Here is a 25048-nt window from a genome sequence, read left to right as displayed (position 1 = left end):
GCAGCGGCTGGTGTGGAAAGGGGAGCAAATAGGCCGCAGGGTGAAGAGGTCACATGTCACCAGCCTATCGGACATGACCATGCACATCATCAGCAGGTGTTAACATGTCTCATGTTTCACACCACAGGGCGACGGGGCCGCCGGCCACCCCAGATGGGGTTTTAAATGCTGTGTTTCATGTGCTATCATTTAGTAGGTTAGTTCACCCCTCATTGCTTTCACCATCTGGTGCTCCCCATCAGCTTGTGATGCAGTCAACACTTTTCATCTTTCTGCCAAGACCTTTGCAAGTCAGTCAAATTCAAATCAGGTCTTTTTAATTTTGTTTTATTTTCAAGGGTGGGGCTTTTTATTTTGGGCGTGAAATCGGTGTCGCGGTGCAAGCAGGCAACAAGTGTGACAGAAACTAAACTATAAAAATGGAGGCAGATTACAAAACACAGCAAATGTGTTTTTGTATGCCACAACAGATGGCACATGCTGATTGTTTAGGTCACATTTTAAATGCTCAGCATGATCAACTTTCTGGGTAAACAGCCAAAATATTACAATATTTTAGATATCTTCTTTCGAGACTATTTTTCATCATCACCTCATTTCTGGGGGCGTTATTGCGTTCCCTCCTTTTATTGACCGTCTGCTTTCATCTCAATCTGCAGACCGCCGCCGACTGCTCACCCAGTCCAAATATTGAGGTTTGTGTTCCCCCTTGAGTCTCTCTTTTTTCAAGCTGTAAAATGTATCTTTATGCTGAAAGGGGTGCCGCATTCATATTTTGTGACACATGCATGGGCCATTCATTGTAAAATGAGTCTAAAGGGAAATAAAGCAAACACTTTTAATGAGGATGGGAGCCGTGTAATATGGACGTCTTCGTATTTACTGACCATGTTGTTGAGAACAAAACGCTCAAAAGAGCGTTACATGTTGTGATTGAATCGAGGAGTACAACAATATGAAAAATACAAAAGGGTGCAAGTTTGACGTCAGTGCAGCCTATAGATGAAGACGAGGAGGAAGGGAGGGGGGTCGACTTTGAGATGACATTGAGGCTGTGTGATGGGAGTTGATTCTCCGCTTGTTGATGTTAGACAGTCGCTGGCCGCGTTGATTCCGCCTGTTCTTCTTTTTCTTCTGCATCCTCTTCTTTTCCTTCCTCCTCTTGGTCTTTTCAGCACCGCTCCCCGGCAGGACAGCTCTTGCGCTTTGGACCCCTTGGACGCTGCATGGTCCCTTTAAGGCTTTTAATGGAAGAAAACCCGATTGATGTTCCAAGACATATTGGGAGTTTACAACTTCATACACAGGAGGAGGTATCTACGCAGATTCGGGGCAGGCTGCGCATCCTCCACATTCACGCCACGTCCACTGTGAGTATATACACGCCAGGTGCTGGTACCGTCTTGGCGCGTGCTCGCGCGCGTGTTTGGAAAGCACAAATGCATCAATGCATGAATCTTATTGTTTTGCGGCAGGGGAGCGAATGCACATGAAATGCGTTTATTAGTGTGTTGTGCCTGTGTGTGCGCGGGCGTGTTTGTGCGCCCGTGCGTGTGAGGGCTGTGCGCTTTCTCGCTACCCACAAAAAACGAATAAAGAATAATATGAGCAGTAATATCACGTCGTTTTAAGTGTAAATGCGCGGAGATAATCGTGCCCAATGTGCGGCGAGTTTAATGTGCGTGTTTTGCTACTGACGAGGTGGACCGATTGGACATTTGCGTAAGGCTTTTACGCATTGGACATCCCTTTGTCTCCGCGGTGTGAGGTGTATCACAGCCGGTGCGAGACCTCTCTGCGTGCACACTTTTGCAAGAAGAATCTGCAGGTGTGATAGGAGGACACCTCTTGTTTTATCATCCCCATAGGCTCAAAGGAGATTTGCTGCCGCACGTCTTGACCTTGCAGTGATTCGTCCATTTTTCCCAACCTCGTTTTAGTTTAATTATTGTATTTTAATTGGTTTGTTCGTTTGGTGAATATGTTGCCCGACTTCGTCTCCTGAAAAAAATACGGGTATTGACTGCCGCTTGTCTACGCGCAATCTGCGTTGACTCCGAGATGACTTTTTTCAAGTATTCGATTCTGATCTAAATTGATCTATTTATAATGTCCTAATTCACATCTCGATATTTCATGTCTACTCACTTCAAGACAATGCAGTTGTAATTGGTTTAGGTGTGTTTTTTTTTGCGCCAAACGTGGTTTAAATGAATGCGGTGGATAACGTGCACACGCTGTATCGCCTCGAATCGGCTGAAAAATGGGACCAACTGCTCTATTTACCATACCTGCAGGTTGACGGCGACTGACGATTCCGTGTGTACGCGGGCTTCTTTTCTCCCTCTGCACGCTCGCTCCAAAGGTTTGGTGCGCAAACCGCGAAGCTGTTGTCTACGTGGACCGGTGCTGAAGCCTCCCGTCCGACTGCCAGGGCCTGTGCCAAAGCCAGAGACATGGCGACCAACGGCACCAAAACGGATGGCCAAGTGACGGAACTAAACGAGGTGGCCGCCAATAATGACAAGCCCAAGTCGCTGGACTTCAAGGCCGAAAATAAGAAAAAGGAGTTGCCAGATAGAGAAACGTGGGGAGGGAAATTTGATTTTCTCCTGTCGTGCGTGGGTTATGCAATCGGATTGGGAAACGTGTGGAGGTTTCCATATCTTTGTGGCAAAAACGGCGGAGGTAAACAATCCTTTTTTCTTGCGCTAAAAAAAACTTCTGCCTTATGATTTTACTCCCTTTGACACGCAGGTGATTGTTATGTTCGTGTCTGTCTGACTTGATGCGCGTTTCCATCTCCATCCAGGGGCCTTCTTGATTCCCTATTTTTTGACTCTGATTTTTGCTGGGATGCCCTTGTTCCTTCTGGAATGCTCCCTGGGTCAATACACCTCAATCGGGGGGCTTGGTGTTTGGAAATTGGCCCCTATGTTTAAAGGTACACCTCCTTTCTTGAAACATTTGCAAAGAAACATGTTTATGGTCCAATTGATCTAAAGAAGAACTCACCCACTGATAGCTGAAATGGCATATTCATCTGTGTATATTTGTGTGTGTGCAACAGGTGTGGGCCTTGCAGCTGCTGTCCTTTCCTTCTGGCTTAACATATACTACATTGTAATTATTTCCTGGGCTATTTATTATCTGTACAACTCTTTTACTGCTGTAAGTACATTAACTAAATATAAAGGATAGCAATAACTCATCAAATAATTTTTGTTAAACTCATTCATCGCCAGACGTGCAAAAATGTGTCCACTCCTGGGGCCAGGGTTTTTGTCATTGTCACTTGAATTCCAGGACCCACAGGATATTGAGTTTTCGAACTATTTAAACATTCAATGCAGCGTTAGAAATCTTACATTCTTCTTATATCAGAAAAATGTTTAATTGCTAAATTATATGGGTCTGGAGTTATATGAGCTTGAAATGAGGGCTGCTGTCCAAAATACAATGCAATACATACATATTGGTTTCTATAGCGCTTTAACATCAGCTGAAGCTGGAACAAAGTGCTAACATGGAAAAAAAAGGAAATGTTGCCCCTTCTGGAAAGGAAAAAACATTGCCAGAGGCCATGGCCAGCGCTTTATCGGCACCCAAGCATAAAAAAAAAATCGGGAATAGCGCTCTACGTCATATTTTCAATTCCCAAATACATTTGTGAATGGCAGTGAATGAGTTAAGCTCGAGCATGATTGGGCTGTTTTTTGTCTGATTTGTTTCCAGGAACTACCGTGGAGTTCATGCAACAATCTGTGGAACACAGAAAAGTGCTACACAAATTACTCCATTGCAGACACCACTAATCTCACCAGTGCAGTGGTGGAATTTTGGGAGTAAGATACCATCATACCATTGTCTTGTAGTCCCCTATGAATCCCTTTGATCGGGTCTGGTCATTGAGAACCACTATGCTGCCTGTTCAATGAGCTCATCATCCGCTGCGTTGGATGAGCGAGTCACCCGAAACAGGCTGGATAGTGGTTGTCGACGACTGATTTGGGCACTGATATTTTTAAAGAAAAAAAAAACAAAGGCAATCTAACAGTCGTAGTGTCACTTGCTTTGATTTATAGGCGCAATGTGCATGAAATGACCGATGGCTTGGAAAAACCAGGCCAGATTCGGGTGCCACTCGCAATCACGCTGGCCATCGCTTGGGTCCTTGTCTACTTCTGTATCTGGAAAGGGGTCAGCTGGACAGGGAAGGTAAGACATTGGCATATCAAGAGCTTTCGCATGAGTTCCAATCGGGAGATATATGGGACCAGAATGCATTATTAATCAGTCTAATAGAGCCTCATGCAGGATTAACGACTCAGTCTGCATTGTCAATCTGGATTCCAATGTTAGTGACATCAAGCAGTGGTGCTCAGACTCTCAGTGTGCCTTACAGTGGCTCCTGTCATTCGAAAGCCTCCTGACACCATTAGCAGTGCGTGTGGATCCATGATAGGCAGAGCAACAAACAGCCATTGGCCGCAATCTGGGTTTGTCGTGTACTTTCTCTCAAAGCACTTCGGCTCCCCTCGCGGGCATGCAAAGCCATTGTCACGTGGCCATGGCCAATAAATTTAGACTTGGTCACAAAACATCATATTTCCTCTGCACGTTTGGCAAATAAATAACTCGCATGCTGTCATGAGTGCACATGGAAAAAAGGAGACGTGCTCAGTGAAGCTTCAGCAGCTTTGCTGGCCGGCTGGCCGTTTGGTCTTCTGGAGGCACTAAGAGGAGGAGTGGACATTTACAGCACATAATTAACTGGGGGAAGAATTAACAGATTAAGTGGTTCTTTCCAAGTGATGGCAAAAACTCTCTCTGACATCAAAGTGGGCATTTTGTGTAGAGTCACGACCACTGTTGCCTGGCTTTGTAGCTCCATTTCTTGTCACTTTTGACTTTGAAGTGAGACTATGAAGGGATTTGTCCACCAACAACTACTCTCCACAACCTCCAAACACACAAACATTACAGAAAATTACAATAGGACTTAAAATGTAACGTTTTTCCAAGCAGTCCTTGAATGCATACTGAACAGTAATCAATCGCACAGATCGAATTGATGACTGCTGAAAAAAATGTTGAGTAAAGTACAAAAATGGTGCTTTCATTTGTGCACAATCATTGAGGCCTCTACTGTTCATGGCGCATTAAAGAAAAAAACAGACATAATGTTGGCAAACATCTGATGACCGTTTGGCAAACATTTGTGACCTTGAATGAACCATGAAGAGAGTACTGTTTGCAGGTCAATTGGAGAATGGCTGAAGAGTATTGCGACTCGTTCTATGTTAGCTTACTTGCTAACAACAGTAATTTATGGTGGACAAGTGCTTCTGACTTATTTTCGATGACACCTCTCCTAAGAAAACGAAAACATTTTGGACACCCTTAACCCTCCACCGTGACTATAAATACTAATTTTTCAATCAAATGGTCCTGAGTAGACCTCTGCATCTTCTTCTTTTCCTTTTGGCTTTTCCCTACAAGGGGTCGCCACAGCAAATCAGTGTCCTCCAGCTTTAGAGGTTTGATTAGCATGTTTGTTTTGGCCAAGCTTTTACATCGGATGCCCTTCCTGACACAACCCTCTGTATTTATCTGGGCTTGAGACAGGCACAAGAAGACACTGGCTTTTGTCCACTTGTGGCTACAGAACAAGCAACTCTATGAATTTAATAAAGATGAAGATGCTCAGTAAAAGGCTCCAAAACACAAAATGGTCATCAGCATAGCAACATTCAAACAAGCAAAACTATACTCACTATTTGATGACAATGCTCTGATCTTACCCTGAGAAGACCTCTGCATAACATGATATTTATCCATTCTTCCCTTTCTTCTTCTTCTTCTTCTGCTTCTTCTTGTTGCGCTTCTTCTGCTTGTTCTTCTGCTTCTTCTTCTTCTGCTTCTTCTGCTTCTTCTTCTGCTTCTTCTTCCGCTTCTTCTTCCGCTTCTTCTGCTTGTTCTTGCGCTTCTTCTTCTTCTGCTTGTTGTTGTTGTTCCTCTTCTTCTTCTGCTTCTTCTGCTTGTTCTTCCGCTTCTTCTTCTGCTTCTTCTTCTACTTCTTCTGCTTCTTCTTTTTCTACTTTTTCCTCCGCTTCTTCTTCTTCTCCTGCTTCTTCTCCGTCCTCTTCTTCTTCTTCTTCTTCCTCTTGTTCTGCTTCTTCTGCTTCCTCTTCTTCTTCCACTTCTTCTTCTTCTTCTTCTTCTTAATATTATTATTACTATTGTTGTTTTTTGTTTGGCTATTTAGTATTATATGTGTTCATATTAAATGAAACAAAAAAGATATAACAATCAGGTCATGAGAAATAAATAATTTAATGTTCAGTTTGTCACAGAAAAGATTTGAAATACACCAATTTCAACCTCTCCCACCCTGAAAATAAAACCAGTGCCAGTGCCGTTGACTCGGGTGGAAAAGTGCACAGAATATGATAGCGATGTAAATCTATGTGCATAACTGTATGTCCCTTTTAATGCTGGTCAAAGGAAATTCAGGAACTATTCATGTTTGCAAGGCTGAAAATAATGATTTTGATGGTCATTTTGTGTCCAATAAGCTTGCTGACAAGAATGTTGTTTGTTGATTTTTTTCTGTTCAGTGTTGCAGATGGATATTTAATTATGTGGCTATAGTACTTATGCTTTGCTCTCAGTGTATTTTACTTCAACTTCAGGTCGACAGGGTGGTGATTTAGTTCTTTGGCCACCAAGTACACTAGCAGTTAACTCACTGAAAGAGGCTGTTACATCATATGCTTATGACTGAACAGTTTGCTGGATACCCACACTTTTAAAATGATAAGGAAGACACCACTGTGCCTCCCCACTTCCAAAATGCAGGCTACGTTTATGTCACCTGCGTTCTTCTATATTTTTGCCATGGGCCACATCGTAGTTATGGTTTCCTCTCGGGGGCCATTATGTATTTGGAGAAGCCATGAGAATGATTGATCCCCTCCACATATTCCATACAAAACGCACAACAAATTAAACAATAACTACCGGTAGTTTTCAAATTTGAAGTAAGAAATAATGACTGTTATTGAAGTTTACATAGGACAATTTGAAATTTTGGTTCAGATTTTAGAAAGTATCAAGAAATTTAACAAGTTTGATTTGCCTTCGCGGGCCGAATAAAATGATGTGGCGATTCAGATTTGGCCCCCGGGCCTTGACTTTGACATCTGTGGCCTAAATCGAGTGAGACTGAATCCACAGATGTTCTGCGATCTGCCGATCTTTCATTATAATAAGTTTATCTCAATTGGCAGAAATCTTAACCATCACTTCATTCCTACTGTCCTTCCCACATTTGGAACCGCCGTATAAATGATGCTATCGGGATGAGGCCAATTTGCAATGTATCCATTAGCGGGGCCTCGCTGATTGCTGCTGCCCACATTGCAGGTGGTTTACTTCTCTGCTACGTATCCCTACTTTATGCTCTTCATCCTCTTCATCCGTGGAGTCACTCTGCCTGGGGCAAGAGAGGGAATTCTGTTCTACATCACCCCAGATTTTGAAAAGCTCAAAGAATCGGAGGTAATTAAACCCGTCCAAAAAAATTACATTCGCACCCATGACTGATGCATGTCAATATTTGTGCTCTTCCCGTCAGGTATGGCTGGATGCCGCAACCCAAATCTTTTTTTCCTACGGATTGGGATTGGGCTCATTAATAGCTCTTGGAAGCTACAACCCATTCAATAACAATGTTTACAGGTGAGACAGTGGGAAATGTCAACAACAGGTATGGGACGGCGTTGGCATGTAAGAACAATATCGGAGTCTTGTTCTTGGTCTCTGTCCACTCAGAGAAAATAAAACAAGGCTGCCACCATGTTTTTTGCCAAGCAGCATGTCAGCATTGCTTTTGATGATTTAGAAATTAGCGACTCTCCACTATGTGCTGTTTCCAAATGCAAAAGGTAAATGTTCCCCACTTGCTTTCCCTAGAGACTCTATAATTGTGTGCTTCATCAACTCATGCACTAGCATGTTTGCTGGCTTTGTAATCTTCTCCATCGTTGGCTTCATGGCGCACGTGACCAAGAAGAACATTGCAGATGTAGCGGCTTCAGGTAATAGCCACAATTCTATCTGTGTGTGGGGAAACTCCACCACCAACGCTGCTTTCCTGTTTACACGTTTTCATTGTCACTTTTTGGATGAAATTGGACCGGATGCGATTTTTGCTATTTGCACTGCAGGTCCCGGCTTAGCTTTTCTGGCCTATCCAGAGGCTGTAACCCAGTTGCCTGTGTCTCCACTGTGGGCTATTCTGTTCTTCTCCATGCTGCTCATGCTGGGGATCGACAGCCAGGTAAATGGGCTCACTCACGATCTGCTCCTGGGCTGACCTAAATAGCCCAATGCGGTTGCATAGCACACGGCAGCAGCCGCGTGCTGCATGATAAGAATGCAATTTGCTTCATGTGCACGTTTAGAACCCAGTTTTGACTCGAGCTGACAAGGTTTTTCAATGCAACTTTATCACCTCTGTGTGACTGCAGGGTTCACTGCCTGCAATTCATGTACTTTCTTTTTCTTCACAGTTTGTGTTGTCACCGTTCAAATACGGGCAAAATAAGCAGTCGCACTATGACCATCGGTGTTATAAAATCTTTTTTTCCAAATATGGACCCCACGATATATCAGTGGATCATTCAGAAAATGCCAGCCATTTTGTGACACTTATATGTTCTCTGTTATTGTCATCCTCATTTACCCAGAACACCACATAAGTCAATCTCAGAAAACAGAATACTGAACATTTAACAATTTAAGTACGTGCCCTGAAATGGCACCTAATAAACAGAGAGAGCCCAAAAACACAATAAGCAATGAAGCGCAAACACACAGCAAGATTTAACAGTGGTACGTAATAGCCTTTCATATTTATCTCTGTGCCTGCTGTTCTCGTCCTTCAGTTCTGCACTGTGGAGGGCTTCATTACTGCTTTAGTAGATGAATTTCCCAGAGCGCTTCGAGGCAGACGAGAGATCTTCATCGCTGTCGTCTGCCTGGTGTCTTATGTGATAGGCCTTTCAAACATCACGCAGGTACAGCAGGCACCCACCCCCCCAAACTCTTATTGTGTGATATCATGCTGACATGGCACAACTCAATTTTTTCTGCCACCAGGGAGGGATTTACGTGTTCAAACTGTTTGACTACTATTCTGCCAGTGGAATGTGTCTGCTCTTCTTGGTCTTCTTTGAATGCATCTCCATATCCTGGTGCTACGGTGTGTATCACTCTTGTGTCACGAGAACCAGGGCATTGCTCGCGCGTTTATTTTGCAACGTACTCAGGTGGAGGACACTTAAAAAAGGGGAAAGAAATGTTAACCGGCAAGGTCGCGAGCGCTCATTCGTTTCCTCACCATCCTCATCATTATGCACGGCAAGCCTATTGCAAATTGGAATGGATTTTTCACGCTCCCTTCATCTGTCTTGTAGGTGTGAACAAGTTCTATGACAACATTGAGGAGATGATCGGTTACAAGCCTTGCGTGTGGTGGAAGATGTGCTGGGTGGTGTTCACCCCTCTCATTGTCGCTGTGCGTGAGATCAGCACACTTGAAGTGAAAAATGAAACGTGAAAAGTCATTATTAGCCTCTCGCCGCCACGAGCCATCGGTGTCATGATGCATAAAGTGACTCCTGTCTCCCACAGGGTGTGTTCTTGTTCAGCGCCGTACAAATGGTTCCTCTCACCATGGGAGACTACGTGTTCCCAGGCTGGGGTCAGGGAGTGGGCTGGCTCATGGCACTGTCTTCTATGGTTCTTATACCGGGCTACATGATTTATATGTACCTTGGCCTCAAGGGCACCTACAAAGAGGTATGAGCATTTGAGAATTTGCAGAGCACAACCGTTTGTAACCCCTGCGCATTTCTCTGCCAGCGACTTCGGATCATGCTTCAGCCTCCAGCGGTTGTCAGGCGACGGCAGGAAAACGGACCTGAGCAGCAGGTGGAAACAAACACCGCCAACATACCCAGCCCCACTAATCCAGCAAACCCCTCCAGCCCAACCAATCCAGTCCCCGCCAACGCAGCTCCCGTCAACGCGACCAGCCCCGAAGCGCCTGCGATCCTGGCTCCACCGCCAGCTAACCCTCCGGCTGCTGCGGTTAGCCCTGCGAGCCCCGCAACGAGTCCCATCATCGTGACCACCATCACCACAACCGCCACGGCCAGTCCGGCCAACCCTCCGACAACAACAGTCAGTCCAACAATCCCTCTCCCAAATCCAGCGAATCCTACGGAGCCTGTGAACCCCCGGAACCCAGCAAGTATGGCCTCTAACCTGACCACTGCCGAGGCCAATGTGTAGACAACAAAGAAACCCTCTTGGAGCACGTAGACAAAAGAGAACATTATAAAGGACTTACTTCCAAGATTTTAATTGATTCACCTACCTCCGAGGGCAATACCTGATCGAATTACAGTAGATTTTCCAACCATTGCATTTTCTTACATGTTGAAGCCAACGATGTCCTGTTGTTGGTTTGCATTCCGAAAATATCAAAGACTGTTCGTGTGCATCAGTACAACCATAAATCTGAAGACACACACACAAAAAAAAGAATTAAAATAAACATACTGTGTAATACTGTGAGAAAAAAATTGAGATATAGATTAGAAATATGTTGAATATCTTCATGAATCGAGTAAATAGCCGTGTGAATATAGTAGATGAAATAGTGAACAAAATTGACATTGCTGACTGCAGCAAGGGCAGTGTCAATTTTATCGTGGATGTTTACTAAATCTCACACAGTTGTCTCTTTTTCAAAACGTTGCACTCTACAAGGCAAACTGAAGACAAGAGCGAAGTTGAGAAGCTCGTCAGAAAGCACAATGCCAATAAGAAGTCCATGTTTAGAAGTCAGCTGGAGCAATCCAGTCATGTTTTGTGTGAGAGAGACTGTTATTTTTCCCTTTCCTTTTTTCAGTAAAAAAAACAACAACAAAAAAACTTTTGTGTGATGGAAACATTTTTAGAATTATTTTTAGGAGGTTTTATACTCTATGTTGTTGATGTGACGGAGGACCAAATCAATAGGCAGACATGCAGACAATAGGCAAACTATGCCATTTGAGCATCCGGTAGGCAGAAGCACAGGGTATGAAGAGTTACAAAAAATCATAAGAACAGAACAAAAAAGAACAGGGGAAAGCACAGGGCTCTAGAAAGTGATTTACAAATATAGACTATTCCTTAATCCTGACAGTCAGTGCTGCTTACGATTTGCAGGCTTTCCTCAGGAACATCAGTAAAAATTGACTGAAATTCCTGACAAAAAAAAAAAGATGGCCTTAAGCCAAAACATCAATTTCAAGCAAGCCATGGACTGTTTCCATGACTGGGCGCAAGGAAAACGACGACAACAACAACAACAAAAAGACCACATCATATGCTAGCACAAGAACCTGTGTTTGAGTCATGACTTTTCAGTATGTGCATTGATCAATTATAGTTTGATAAATATATGTATTCAGCAATACATATGTAGGCCAGTAAGCAAGTGGTCTGCTTCTCTTTTTGTTTCTGCTGTGTCTTTGCTTTATTTGTGAAAAGCACAAAGCTTTAATTTGATCAGACGTTTACCATAGCGTGTTTAGCACAATGCTAGTTAGCTTCTGCGGCAGCTACTGTGAGAAAAGTGTCGTGGTGGGAAAGTAAATGCTAAACAACAAAGTGGAAATGTGATATGGCTACAGTTCATGTCCTGTGAAATTTCATTTATTTGTAAAGTTACTCACAGTTTTCTCTGGAACTTTGTTGTAAATCCGTACCGTGTAAACATGTACCTGTGAATGTCTGTAATACATTGGAAGTTAATGTCTAAATGTTAAGAAAAAAAAGGAGTTGCTGTTTTCTGCAATAATATTTTGGTCACAGAAGCTAAAGCACATTATCCGACAGAAATATATGAAAGGACGAAATGACAATGAAGATGCTGATTATATTAAAAACAGAAACTATGTCTCGTAAAACACTATTGTTTTGTATATTTTTAACTGTCTCACTGCCTAATGTAAATCATTATATACACATGATATGTATTTAAATGGTGTCAAATGATAAAGCACGATTGTTTATGTTCTACAAAAAGAAAAAGAATGAAAAAATAAAGAGTTATAGAAAATATAAAGACAATGTGTGCTACGTAGCAGTCCCATGATTTATGAACACTTTTATCAGGAAGTCAGATCAACTGCTGAATCCTGAAGTAATTGGCTATTGTTCCATTTCGTGATGTTTAAAATATTTCCACTCAACATTTGAGGATATGTGGGAAAAATAAAATCACAATACGCCGCTAAATGGAAATGAAATACCTTGTGTATGGGTCTTTTTTTTTGTGTGAACAAGAATATTTGGTTTGAAAATTGGATCAAGCTTAACTTGAAGCACGGGGGTAAATGAGGTAATGCTAAAAGAAGAAATACCGTATTAAATACATATATAAATACATATCAAAAGGAGAAATATGTATGCTCCAGTGAGAGTTCCAGGCCAACAAGAAAAACATCACCACCACAACAGCGCTTGCCCCCCGGCCCTGGTGAGCTCACAACCACCCACAACCCCCGCCCACCCTGTGAGCTTATGTGCACGTGTGTATGTACATGCGTGCGTTTAAGTCTTCTCCCCCACCGTTGCCATTAGTTTCCAGTGCGATAAAAGCGATGCTACCAGCTGACACCACTACAATGACTCGCCACGAATCAAAGAATGAGATGTCCCCCTCAGTTGCTTGTGGCAAATTGTGTGTGTATGTATGTCTGGGAGCTGAAAGGATGGAAAGATGACTTTGAGTTGACCTGGGTTCCAATAAAGCCCCTAATGGCAGCTAATCCAGACCATCAGATGATGTATAGTTTATTTGGCACCATTCTTCGCAGTGTTGTTATTCTTCTCCAATCAGATACTCCAGAACCGATGTGCCAAATGCACCACATTTATAGCTCATCTTCTTTGACAAGGTCAGGATTAGCTTGAAGCTGGTTGAAGACAATTTTGGTCGGGATACACAAATTGATTTATATTTCTGGCTACCGTTATTTACAACACTGTAAGTGAAGATGAAAGTGTGATGATGACAATGGTTACCTCTGTATATATCTGTGGAGGGAGCACCATAGGCACTATCAATGAAAAAACAATAGGTCTGCAAGAATACATCAAGATGATGGCCTCCAGGGTCAACATGAGATGGACTGTCAAAAACTGCATGGCATGTACCACCGACAAACTGAAAAAAATACATTCAGAAAAAAGCCTGGACGGAAAGAACACCAAGGAAGAGGCACTACTAAATGATTCATGTATGACGATCTTAATTGCCTTTCTTATTCATTTGTATTCATTTAAAGAATACAAGATGGAATCAATATATAAATGCATTATCTGATCTGTTGATCCTCATAATGGTTAAAAAGGTGCTGAAGTGTATCCTAACTGTCTCCGAGCAGCTGGTCAGGTATCCTCTGAATTGTTTGCCGTATGACTGTGAGGCAAACATGGTGTCAGCTAATGACGGGTATACGTGTATATAAGCAGTTGCTTGCCGGTGCGATAACCCAACACCCGATTAGTCGACTACTATTGTTCGTGATCCCTCGTTGCCTATCTTTAAAACTCGCCTCAAAACTCATGTACTCTTTGGCATTTGACTCAGCAGGTGTGGAGTTTTATTCCTTGGTGCTTTCTACTATATTTGTGACTGCTTTATTTCCTGTGTATGATAGTTGTCCATGTTAAGCGCTTTGTTACAGCTTCAGCTGTTGTTAATGTGCTATATAAATCAATATGTATTGTATTGTATTGTGATTAGTCGACTGAGCAAATACTCTATACTCTATGCTATACTCTCAGATACTGTATATTCCTCCCTTACTGAAGATATAAATGCAGCTGCTCATGTGCATTTTTTTAAGTGCAAACTTTTCTTTTTAATCTGCCTTTTAATTAAATCTGACACATAGTTTTATCAGAAAATTTTCCCTTAGTAGGCTTATTTTGTCACTTTACATATTACTTTTTGTGTATCAAGGTAGTTGTCCGTCACATGATTACAATTATTATGATTACCAAATGATGACTATTATTTACACCAAAACTCAAAAGAAAATGCTGACAGTTCAATAGGGCTTCACATGTCTTCTTTTCACGGCTTTTACATCCAATATATACGATCATTGTATTATGTGTGAAAGAAGGTGGGGTGATCACACGTTGGAGCGTTCATATATAAAAAAAGGAAACATGAGCCGGGTTGAGGGCTAAACACATTATCATTATTATTATTATTATTATTATTATTATTATTATTATTATTATTATTATTATTGTTATTATTATTATTATTATTATTATTGGACGGCACACCGACTGGCTAAAGAAACTCACAGCACTCCACGAGCGCCTAGCAGCACAAATGAACCAGTTGCTGATGGATGGGACTCACCCAGTATGGCTAACCGAAGGGTGAACAATCCTGAACGGCCAATAACCTGTCTCTCCACAACATGGAAGCTCATGTCAGGCATCATATATATATATATATATATATATATATATATATATATATATATATATATATATATATATATATATATATATATATATATATATATATAAAGTCTGATTGAATAAACTTCAGTCAGCACAAATATAATCAACAACTTTATTTTTATTTTTCTTGCCATTCAGTTTGTATCACCGTTCTCAGTGAGTAAGCTTAAAATGTTGGGGCGCAGGGGGGTGTATTTATCAATGACAAATCTTTTTCATCCAATGATTCTCACTAGAAACTATTCATCACCATTAACTGTCTGTGGTTGGTGGGCGTTATCAGTGTACAATAACGTGTTAATTGACATCCGTTTATCAACGTCACTTGGTGTTTTCTCACTGGGCTGCTCAGGTCTATTTTGCATACAGATCCCAGTGTGGGGACATTGTTTGAGCTTTCTTGGCACTCTGCTGCAAGCCTATTTTTAAATTGAAAAAGTGCTTGCAGTGTGGCCGTGAGAGAGGACACTGGAGAAGCAAACTGGTGATCCATGATGCTTTTATGAAAGGATGACAGAACAGCGCCGCTTATGAAGTCGCACAGGCTGCAGTGATTAATCCTTTAGCTCACTTAGAGCAAGAGAAACTCGTTCTGCTGCAAACTTTAAAAGAGTGAGACTGATAATCATTTCCAGTTTATACCTCTCTGTGTTTGCCCCGATGCTAGCCATTTCTCCATTCTTTTTTATTTTAATGCTTTATTGGCGGCATGTTGTGGGTCACTGAGCCTGCACATATCTTAGTGGAGATTGTATGTGATTGTTTGTGACGTTTTTGCTCTCATGCGTTCAATTTGGCCAAGACCTGTGTCTGAGGTACGCTCACGTGGGAATTCCAAGCAAATACATAAGTGAATAAATAATCTTTGCAGATGCATGAATCTCCATATCAACATAATCAGAGGATGTGGTGTGCGTGGCTATTTGCAGCAGAGAGGCTGAGGGTATGTCAAGCATGCAAAGCCTCTGTGCATACATGCTAATCAGGCACCGTTTCCAATGTGAATATACATTTTGTTCAAATAATATGAAGGGTTTCAGGTCCCAGCGTTGAGTAGCATTGGTGAGAGCTGATGGATTACTTTTCAGGCCAGTCTATTAGATGTAAATGACTGCAGACTTTATTGCTGATAGCCTGACACACTTGCTGCTTCTACAGTTCACTTTTTAACAAAACAAGATCACTCAAATATGCTGTTTTAGCCAGTGACATAATTCCTGTCGGTGTAATGTCATTTTGAGAACAAGTGGGGCATTCACGAGCTCGTTCAAGAGCTCGTACATTGCACTACTTAGCTGGGGGGCTTTATTTCACCATCATACCTTATCTGTTATGTATTTCTAAAGCCTTCTATACAAATAATCACACAACATCCCATTGTAAACATTTTTGAATCATGTTGGACAGATTCATATGTCCAAATTAAGTGAATCCAAATGATTAGTGTATTTATTTATTTATTTATTTATTTATTTATCCTGGTGCTCTCGTAAACAGGAGAGGCTCAAGGAGCAACTTGACCAACACTGAGAAAATGAGGGCAACTTTCAACAACACACACAGGAGCGGTGTCATATGCAAACAAGCTCAGTCATTTCTGCGTCTGGCTCACTCCCTTCCTTGAACGATGCACACACACACACACACACACACACACACACACACACACACACACACACACACACACGCACGCACACACACACACACACACACACACACACACACACACACACACACACACACACACACACACACACACACACACACACACACACACACACACACACACACACACACACACACACACACACACACACACACACACACACACACACACACACACACACACACACACACACACACACACACACACACACACACACACATACACGTGCATGTGATGATTAAGAGGGCTGAGGACCCCCAGGGGAGAGTCAGACTCCAGGCGCTGCTGTGAATCATAGCTATGATGTGGTGCATGCTTTCTATTCTAATCTATCAGGGAAGTTTGGGAGCCAGGTTCACTAATGAGTGAGCAAGGCCGGGGAGTGCCACAACAGGCTTAACTGTCCCCCTTCCTGGGAGTTGACAGGGAAGAAACCGAAAGACACTGTGGTGTCTAATAGACAGGAAGGATCAAAAAGGATTAAATATGTACTAAATACATACCAGAACTGGTGCAGACCTCAGCCAAGAGCGAAAGGTCAAAGGAGTGACACAATGCAATTTTTCCCCATCGTCATCGTCATCATCATCATCAATGGATGTTGTCTATTGGCTGTTGGGTATGTCACGTGAAGTGATTTGGGTATTTTTTTAAACAGATCAAAAGTGAATTAGTTAAGTTTCAATTCTCTCAGTTTCAATTCTCTCAGATATGAAACATACCAGTATTCAGATGAGATGACCAGAATGCTGTAGTTTCAATTCACTAAGTTTTTATTCCCGAACATTAAATCTAATACAGATGCATCTGGGTCACCTGGGTCCCAATGGAGACAATCTCGTATTGTTTCAATGAGGCACCACGAGAAGACGACAACAGCCAAACCGAGCGCCCAGTATTCAAGACTATCATGAATGTTAATGAATACAATACGTGTCATCAAAGCAAAGTCCGTCCTTTTCCCCGTTCGTTAGAATTTCCTGACCAGGCAGGAGTTGTCTTTCGCGGCAAAGAGCAAGATTTCGTTTCTCTGCCAGTGATTATCTCCTTGTCAGGGATTGTTTTTCACTCTATCCAGGGTTTTTATCAGTGCCATTTTTCACTAATTTCATCACTTTTATCAGCCGTCGTTTTTCACTCTGTTCAAGGTTTATTTCATGCAGCTGTTGATAAAGCACAAGGCTCACCATTGTGTGGTGAAGGTAAAACAAACTGGACATTTTCAGTTTGCTAGTATGAAACTATCTGTCTCCAATCAAAATGGATTAGATATGCCTTTATTAGTCTCACAGTGGAGAAATTTACATTTCACAGCAGCAAAGTGATGAAAGGAATGAAAGTAGAAAAACAAAATAAACAAAATACACTATCAATGTGAATAAAATCATAATCCTTCACAAGTCACCACAAAATCAGAAAGACACAAGGCCAAGAATAGGAAAGACTTAACTAAATTTGCTGTAATTATCACCTGACTAAACGATCAAGATGACAGGAGCACGACGGGCCTCCAATAAAAACTTCCTTTTGATTTCAGACTTTTTGCAGGGGACAAATCTGTGCTCCGAAAGTTCCTGCAAACTGTCATACACATCCAAGGGCAGGTTAACGTAGCGTGTGACACATCACACCCTATCACTCTGCCTCACAGATGACCAGCCGCTCGAGTATGGCGCATGCACCGCAGGATCCCAAACCAGACACTGTCAGGTGTGATAACGGCATAAGAAACAAAGCTACTGTGACACCTCTGAACCCCCCGCACCCTAATGAATTTGATGCTGCAGCCTCATTTTGCTTGTGTGGCACCGCTGTGAGCTGCTTTTCACTCCTCGTTCACCTGTTCTCACCCCAATGTGCACAACTGATCCTGCAGCCACTTGATCGCCTTGGGCCTATGAAGTCAGGGTTGAACAGCGATAGTAGTGGGGCCCACTCAAGAGATTCAAAGAAATCTCCCCTGTGATGGCCTGTTTGTTTCGCCGTTTGTGCAGCAAATACAAGATAAGATGAGGTGATAGTGACTGACAAGTTGAATAAGAGCAGTAAGTTTATTTGATATCATTCAAATCTTTTTTTGCCCATTGCAGCTATTATAAACTTTGGACACAACAAAGGCTGTTTTGTCATGTCTACCCTTTGGTGTTCCACTGTGCATTTGACATTGGAGTTGAATTTTCCTCCAGCACAAACTCATTATTTCAATCCTCAGTCTGCAGTAGATAGGCCACGGCCCCTTTGACAGCATTTGATACTATTCTCCTCTTTTTAACCCTCTTCGTCCCTCCTCTCTGTCACAATGTCTCCCACTTAATAGAGACCTTTGTTTTTGCCCCCCAAAAAAGCTTTCAGTTGTGCCCTTTCTCTCTCTATCTCTCTCTTTCTCTCTCTCTATGTCTCTTGAAAAATGCTGAGCGGAAACCCCATGGAGGGAAAAAATCTATGTATTTCGTCATGATTGCATTAGTTATTTAAAAAAAGGTTTCAAGAGAGGCACACACATCAAAGATGAAATATCAAAGTTGAGATTAATGAAATATTTTTGTCACTTTCCTCACAAGGGGGAATTCATTTCTTATAATCAGCCGCTGCTCGCCACCTACTCGTTTCCTGGGCAGACTGCGTTTCCATCCATCTGTATGTAAGTGTAACTGATGGCAACTATGTCAAAAAGTCAAGTTTAAGATCCCTGCGCTTGAGGCATCAAATTTTCTACTCTGAAACGATGATCATTCTCACTTAGTTACATTTTGCTTTCAAACAGCTCACTTTTCCAGCTTCGGTCACCTGGATGTGATGCGACAATGGCGTGGGAAAAGAGAAGGAAGGTTAGCAAGGAACAATCCTGTGCTCGATTGTTCTTTTTGATCTGGAGTGCAGGAAAGGGAGTGTTATGTAACGTCTTGGGTGCACACATGGCTGACTGTGTGCCTGCTTAACACACAGAGAGTGGAGGGGGGGTGCTGTAATGGGTTATGGGGAACTATGGTAAATGGAAAGGGAATGTGTATGCATGTGTGTGTGTGCGTGCTTGTTCAAGACTGGCAAGGAGAAGGAGATATGACCACAGACGGCAGCAGCAGATTGCATGTGGGAGAGGAAAATATTGCGGCTCAAAGTGGTGTAGGGTCACTTTCCTTATTAAAGCGGCTCAATCAAGCAGAGATAATGTTGGCCTTAACGGACCTCATAATGAGACATGAAAATGGCCCTGAGTGACGATGCCAACATTTAGTTCTTGTTCATCTCCATCAGTGAATATTTGGGATGAGGGCCAAGTGGGGCAATGGCCCACCAGATCTATCCGATGGATCGTGTCGTGCATGAAATAATCATGTTAAATTATATTTCAAAAAGTTGTGATTCATTTGCACAATCATCTTGGTGAATAAAATCATGGTCCATCTGATGTTAAATCCCAATCAGAGGTTTTGGTTAGACTTTACAAAGTTCTTGTCGACTGGATCAATTCAGGTGATATTTTTCATTTTAATGCAAATAACATGCTCTGTTGGAACGTCATAATTTGCCGCGTGAGCCATACGGCGTCGTTGATTGGAGCAGCAAAATAAGACATCACAGCAAACACAATGCCGTTCACTCGAGACTTGTTCCATGCTGCCATGCTGGACCCTCCGCAGCCTGCCCACCACCTTTTCCAGCGACTCCCCTAAGGCAGGCGCTACCGATCCATGTGCACCAAATCCAGCAGAAGTTTAAAAAGCTTCTTCTTCCTAGACATTAACACTCTAAACAGTAACCCAAATATAACTGTATAGCGCCTCTTTCCAATTTTGCACAACCCCGTGGAACAGCATCCCGTTATAATCATTGTAGCTCTATGTACTCACTTAAACCACTGTCAACTTGAATACTTCGCACATTGTTTCACAGTTGTTCCTGAGAAGTATGACTTGCATTAAAGAATTAGATTAGATTAACCTTTATTATTACAGATTGTTTTTCAGCATTTTTGGCCTCGACATTCATCAAGGAGGAGACTGTGCTGAGCGGTTGCGCTTCTTCGGCAGTATGAATATTCCAGCACTGTTTTTGAATGTGAGGAATGTCGATGCCTTTTGACTGACATCGCTGGACAGCTTTGGGGCCATTGTGCTTTTTTTTGCACCTGTCATGGGGAGCATCTTCACAGCCCCACTTTGTTCAGCGAAAAGGTCGGTGCTGTTGGACAGTCTGCGGCTGGATGAATACATGGCTTGAGGAGCCCACGATAAGAAGAAAGGAGCGTCAGCGCACAGCCGTCGCAGCTTGGAATTGAAGCGGATTTACGTGGGACAGGAGATGTGAGACAATCTCTTTTCGTCAATGGATGCTACAGCTCCGTGTTTGCTTTCAATATTTAGCTTGTAGTAGATGTGCACATTCCACCATGACGTCTCTGATCCACTGCTTTGATCGTCTCCTCTTTCATCTAGAACTGCTTCATGTTACAAAGAGGGTACAGCAAGTGCTGAAGAATGAATGAATCTCTGTGTCTTTGTGTTTTCATATTTGTTATTTAGTTTTTTTTTTACTTCAAGATGGTGTTGCAAGAGTGGCTGCCTTTCCAGCAGCTCGTGTATTTTGTTTTTCTACTTCTTTCTTTCCTTTCCTCTTCCTCTCATAACTTTGCTGCTGTGTTACTTCCGGGTCGAGTGAACGCCGGCGCGAATGGCTGCTGCTGCTCACCCGCACACACACACAAAAAAAAGTTCTTATCCCGTGACTGTAAAGTGTCCTTAAGAGTTTTGAAAGGCGCTTAGAAATTAAATTATTATTATTATTAAAATCTATAAATTATTATTATTATTATTATTATTATTATTATTATTAGTGTCGTCCATACTTATTTGTCTTGTCTTTTTATAATGAGACAAATTACTTCTGTGTTTTACATACTTGGCCAATAAATATAATTATTAAATATTGTAGTTTATTTGTTTTATTTATTTATTTCAAGGAAAGGACCAGAGTTGGGTTGTTTGGTTAATCATGTATTGAACATTTTCATCAATTTGTAGGAAATTTAATTGTATTTTTTTTTCTTGCGATGCATTTCAATGACCGTCCAATGCACGCAGAATTTGGGTATTCGTGGGCCGAACAAGAAAACAACACCTAGTATATAAGAATGAATAAATCATGTGTTATGTTAAGAAATTACATGACAAAAACAAAAACATTATATTAATCAGCTAGACAGTCAAGAGTTCCACAATCATGAAAACTCAACGCAAAACTTGGTCAATACTGGAATCATAATGTGTTCTGATTATTTTGAAACCTTTTTTCAAAGAACTTTTTTATGAAATGTCCCTAAGCTCCTGTATCATTTCATTCTTAAAACTGTGCATATTTCATTTAGTCTGAAACACAAAGATTAAGGATGGGGAAACATTGGCTGCATGTTGTTGTGCTCCAGATGGCCCTAAAAATCAATCATTGACAAATCAGTCAATTATAAATGCAATCCAACTGGAATCCCAGCCAAATCTATCAATGGGGAACACAGGCGAGTGTGCCGCGCCATACGGCCAAACAGTGGTCCAAATGAGCGCAAGTAAAGAGGTCAATGTGGCAGCTGAGGCAGCGTTCAGCATAAATGAGAAACGTTACATTCATGTAACGTGTGCATGGGGGGGTTCGTGGGGGGTGCCGCAAGAAGGACTCATCAGGAAGGAGCTGTCTGAGCTGGTGGAGGGAGGATGTGAGGGGAAAAGAGCGATCAGTAGTGAGTTGGTGGTGGTGTGCAGCTGAAAGCTGATGTTGAGGTGGCCTGACAGGGTCTGCTTCTGTTCCGTGGGAGACTGTGATCCACAGTGACCGCATCTTGTCTTTCCTCCACAAAGGTTATGCCATTGCCAGCAGTCCACGTGACACAAAGAATGATCTACAATGTGTTGGGTTCAAGATGGTCATCAGGTCCATTTTTTGTGTTAGCGACCCCCATGATCCACATTGAAAAGGAATATGTTGGCAAATCGATCGTGGTTCTGAACATTTGCAGCCAACTGTGAGGCTGGGGCTACATTTTGGAGACTGCGTACTCTGTAATCTGGCATGTTAGGCTGTCAGCTCAGGGTGCATGATCTTGCCAGCCTGACTCAAGTCTGCCCGTGAGCCACTTCCTCTCCCTCTGCATCTACTCCAGTTGCTTGTATGATCTATTTTAGATTCTTTAGCCCAAGGATGTGTGTGCATCATCACAGCAGAGAGCCACTGAAGAAAGACAGCAAGGAGGGAGGATAGATAATGTTCAAATAATCTACAGGCAATCATGCAAATTCCCCAGATGTCGAGTGCTCTGGGATTCTGCGGATAAGGGTGCATTCTATTCGGGCACAACAAATTAAGAATTGCGGGAACAGCCGTGTTCCATCATCCATTTGTCTATGATATCAGCCAGTATGTACAAGGGAACAATTCCCTATTGAGCGTATAGTACAATTATGCCTTTATCCAATTGGATTAATTCGAACTCAGAAGCACATGCAAAGTGATTCTATGTTGGAGTACCGTCATTGGCTCTTGTCTTTTATGTAACCATGAAGAGAACATCGAGCGAACTGTGTCTTGACCACATCTCAGAATCGCTAGCTCTTGTGACTGTTGTAAAGCGGTCATCAAGATGTCATGCTCCTGCTGGCCGCCATGCACCGCAAGAGGGCAAGGTGAAATTGGCATGACCCTGATGAGTCATCTTGATTTAGCCACTCTTTTCATGACAGATCGCCAATGAAACCTGACGTCTGCGTCGGTCTTGGGCAAGGACGTGTTTTGAACACAGTCAAATGTGTATGTTTCAGTCATTATGCCACAAGAATGTAGGCTTCCTTGAAAGGCATGATGGCTATAGCGATTCTAATTGTGTAGAGGCAGTGGTTTATTTGAAGGGGTTTGGAGCAGATTCTACCCTGGGGGGTGAGCGGGCTGTGTAGGGTATCAACTGAACAGCGAGGGAGGAAATATTTCCCCCATTTGACAATATTCAAGATGAATGATGCTGAGCACATTCAAATTAGCAAAGATGCAGATATACCAGTTTTGCATTTCATTCAGCAGGTACTATTTTTATCCATATGTAACGGAGTTGTGCACTAAGATTATTAAATTATGACGGAAGTGACGCAACGCCGCACAGTGTGGCACGAAGTCCCGCCCATAGTTTTCAGGACTACTTGGACAAGACTTATGGTGAGTCGCATTTCTCTGATGGTCTGGATTAACTCGCATTTTCATGACAACATCTTATTTTGTTTCCCCTTTTGTACTGTCTAGTGCAGGGGTGTCCAAAGTCGGAGGGCCGCCGTCCTGCCTGTTTTGAATCAGGTGTGTTGCTCCTGGGAGAGCTGGAAAACAGGCAGGACAGCGGCCCTCGAGGACTGACTTTGGACCCCCCGGGTCTAGTGTATCTAATTAGTTCCGTGATTCCTTTCGAGTCCAGATTAGTTCTTGTGTCATTATTTAATTCAAGTTTTGTCGAGTGGAACTTTGAAGCAGTTGTGCTTCATTGTGCTTTTCTGTTGCGGTTATTCACAAGACGAAACCCATGCGACTTCACCCATCCCTTCTGCCATACTGTGTTGCAGATAATGATTGTTTCATTTTGTTTTTATTGTACTGTATGTCGTTATTTGTGTCGTGTTTCATTTCGCCGTGAATGTTCGTGGCGTGTTGTACTGTGCCGCCATTATCCAGCGCACCGCATGTTTGCGTCGCATGCGATGCATTCAGGGACATCATGTAAATAACATTGAACTTGTGTTGTATTCTTTTTTTTTCTGTAAATAACCACTATACGAGCACACTTTGTTCATTCTGTTTTGTTATCTACAATGTTTGGCATATTGTGAACTATTTGGACACGACTTATGTTAATCACAAGATGAAACCCATGCGACTTCACCCATCCCTACTGCCATACTGTGCTGTAGCAATAAAAGAAATAAAGACACATCCACGCGTCTGGTATTGTTAAGACGGCAGCAACATGGAGCTCAAGACAGTCACTGTTGTGACACCCGTCACACATAAACCACCAACACCATACGTCTGTGTAAGCTCTCAGTCGTACAGGAGTGGTCCATCGATGAGAAGGTTTCTTCAGCCGTCATCTGTACAAAAGTGAAGGTTTCGGACGTTTCGCCTCCTATCCAAGAGGCTTCGTCAGCGAACTAAAGTCTGACTGGTCGTATCGGCCCCATTTATATATCAACACCATGTATGTAAGGAGCCTGAGAGGCTGAGATGGGAAGAGAAACACATTGTGCTAAGTATTTACGCAACGTCTTCTTCCCTCTACATCTCGTTAGCATGCAGTGCACATTTATTTGCACATGACCAGGAGATACCATGACTACATCCACAGCAATCTCACCTGAAAGGCAACGCGCAAGTCTTTGTTTGTCTGAATTGTGTGTGTATGCTGCCATCTGCTGGTAGCAAAGACGTTTACGGTCGGGTGGTCAAGTTTTCCCCCCTCTGTGATCAATTTGTTACCGTGGGACTGAAACGTCATTTTAGCGAAGGCCCCCTTCAAACTCAAGATGGCTGGATAAATCGGTCGCCGTGAGTGGACCAAAATACCGACTGTCTCAATTGAGCGCTTGAGAAACACTCATTGTCAAAATGTTGTGCAACATATAATGATAGGTACAACCATTTTTGTTTACCGAGCCAACAATGCTTTTATCCAATAAAAAGGCTGAATAATTCAAATGGACTCAGTTCTGCTGGATTTTCATCAATCGCTGTTTCACGATTTTCTGT

At 42.4% G+C, this 25048-nt stretch overlaps 1 protein-coding gene and 1 long non-coding RNA gene across 3 annotated transcripts; one reads left to right on the top strand and one right to left on the bottom strand.

Moving 5' to 3' along the window:
* Window positions 1–824: 824 nt before the first annotated feature.
* LOC148902998 (uncharacterized) lies at window positions 825–2432 on the bottom strand. The gene is made up of 2 exons (XR_016114729.1): window positions 2292–2432; window positions 825–1241 (listed from the first exon to the last, which is right to left on the bottom strand). It is a non-coding gene; the product is annotated as an uncharacterized LOC148902998 (long non-coding RNA).
* Window positions 1232–12192, top strand: LOC148902997 (sodium- and chloride-dependent GABA transporter 1-like). 2 transcript variants are annotated; one of them, XM_088994642.1, is made up of 15 exons: window positions 1232–1370; window positions 2366–2688; window positions 2813–2944; window positions 3071–3171; window positions 3736–3845; window positions 4086–4218; window positions 7429–7563; window positions 7640–7743; window positions 7978–8102; window positions 8232–8344; window positions 8952–9083; window positions 9166–9268; window positions 9483–9583; window positions 9700–9867; window positions 9931–12192. In XM_088994642.1, exons 1-15 carry the CDS (start codon window positions 1267–1269, stop codon window positions 10360–10362), a joined length of 2316 nt encoding a protein of 771 aa, XP_088850768.1. In that variant the 5' UTR covers window positions 1232–1266; the 3' UTR covers window positions 10363–12192. The 2 variants fall into 2 exon arrangements, with proteins under 2 accessions (XP_088850768.1, XP_088850760.1); XM_088994634.1 differs by having other exon boundaries at window positions 7978–8344.
* The last annotated feature ends 12856 nt before the right edge of the window (window positions 12193–25048 follow it).

The sequence above is a fragment of the Hippocampus bargibanti genome, linkage group LG01 (genome assembly GCF_051943395.1).
Source record: "Hippocampus bargibanti isolate YZ-2025 linkage group LG01, ASM5194339v1, whole genome shotgun sequence".
Taxonomy (NCBI): Eukaryota; Metazoa; Chordata; class Actinopteri; order Syngnathiformes; family Syngnathidae; genus Hippocampus; species Hippocampus bargibanti.
The sequence above is the reverse complement of the archived record's forward strand: the minus strand, read 5'-3'. Positions and strand labels throughout refer to the sequence as shown.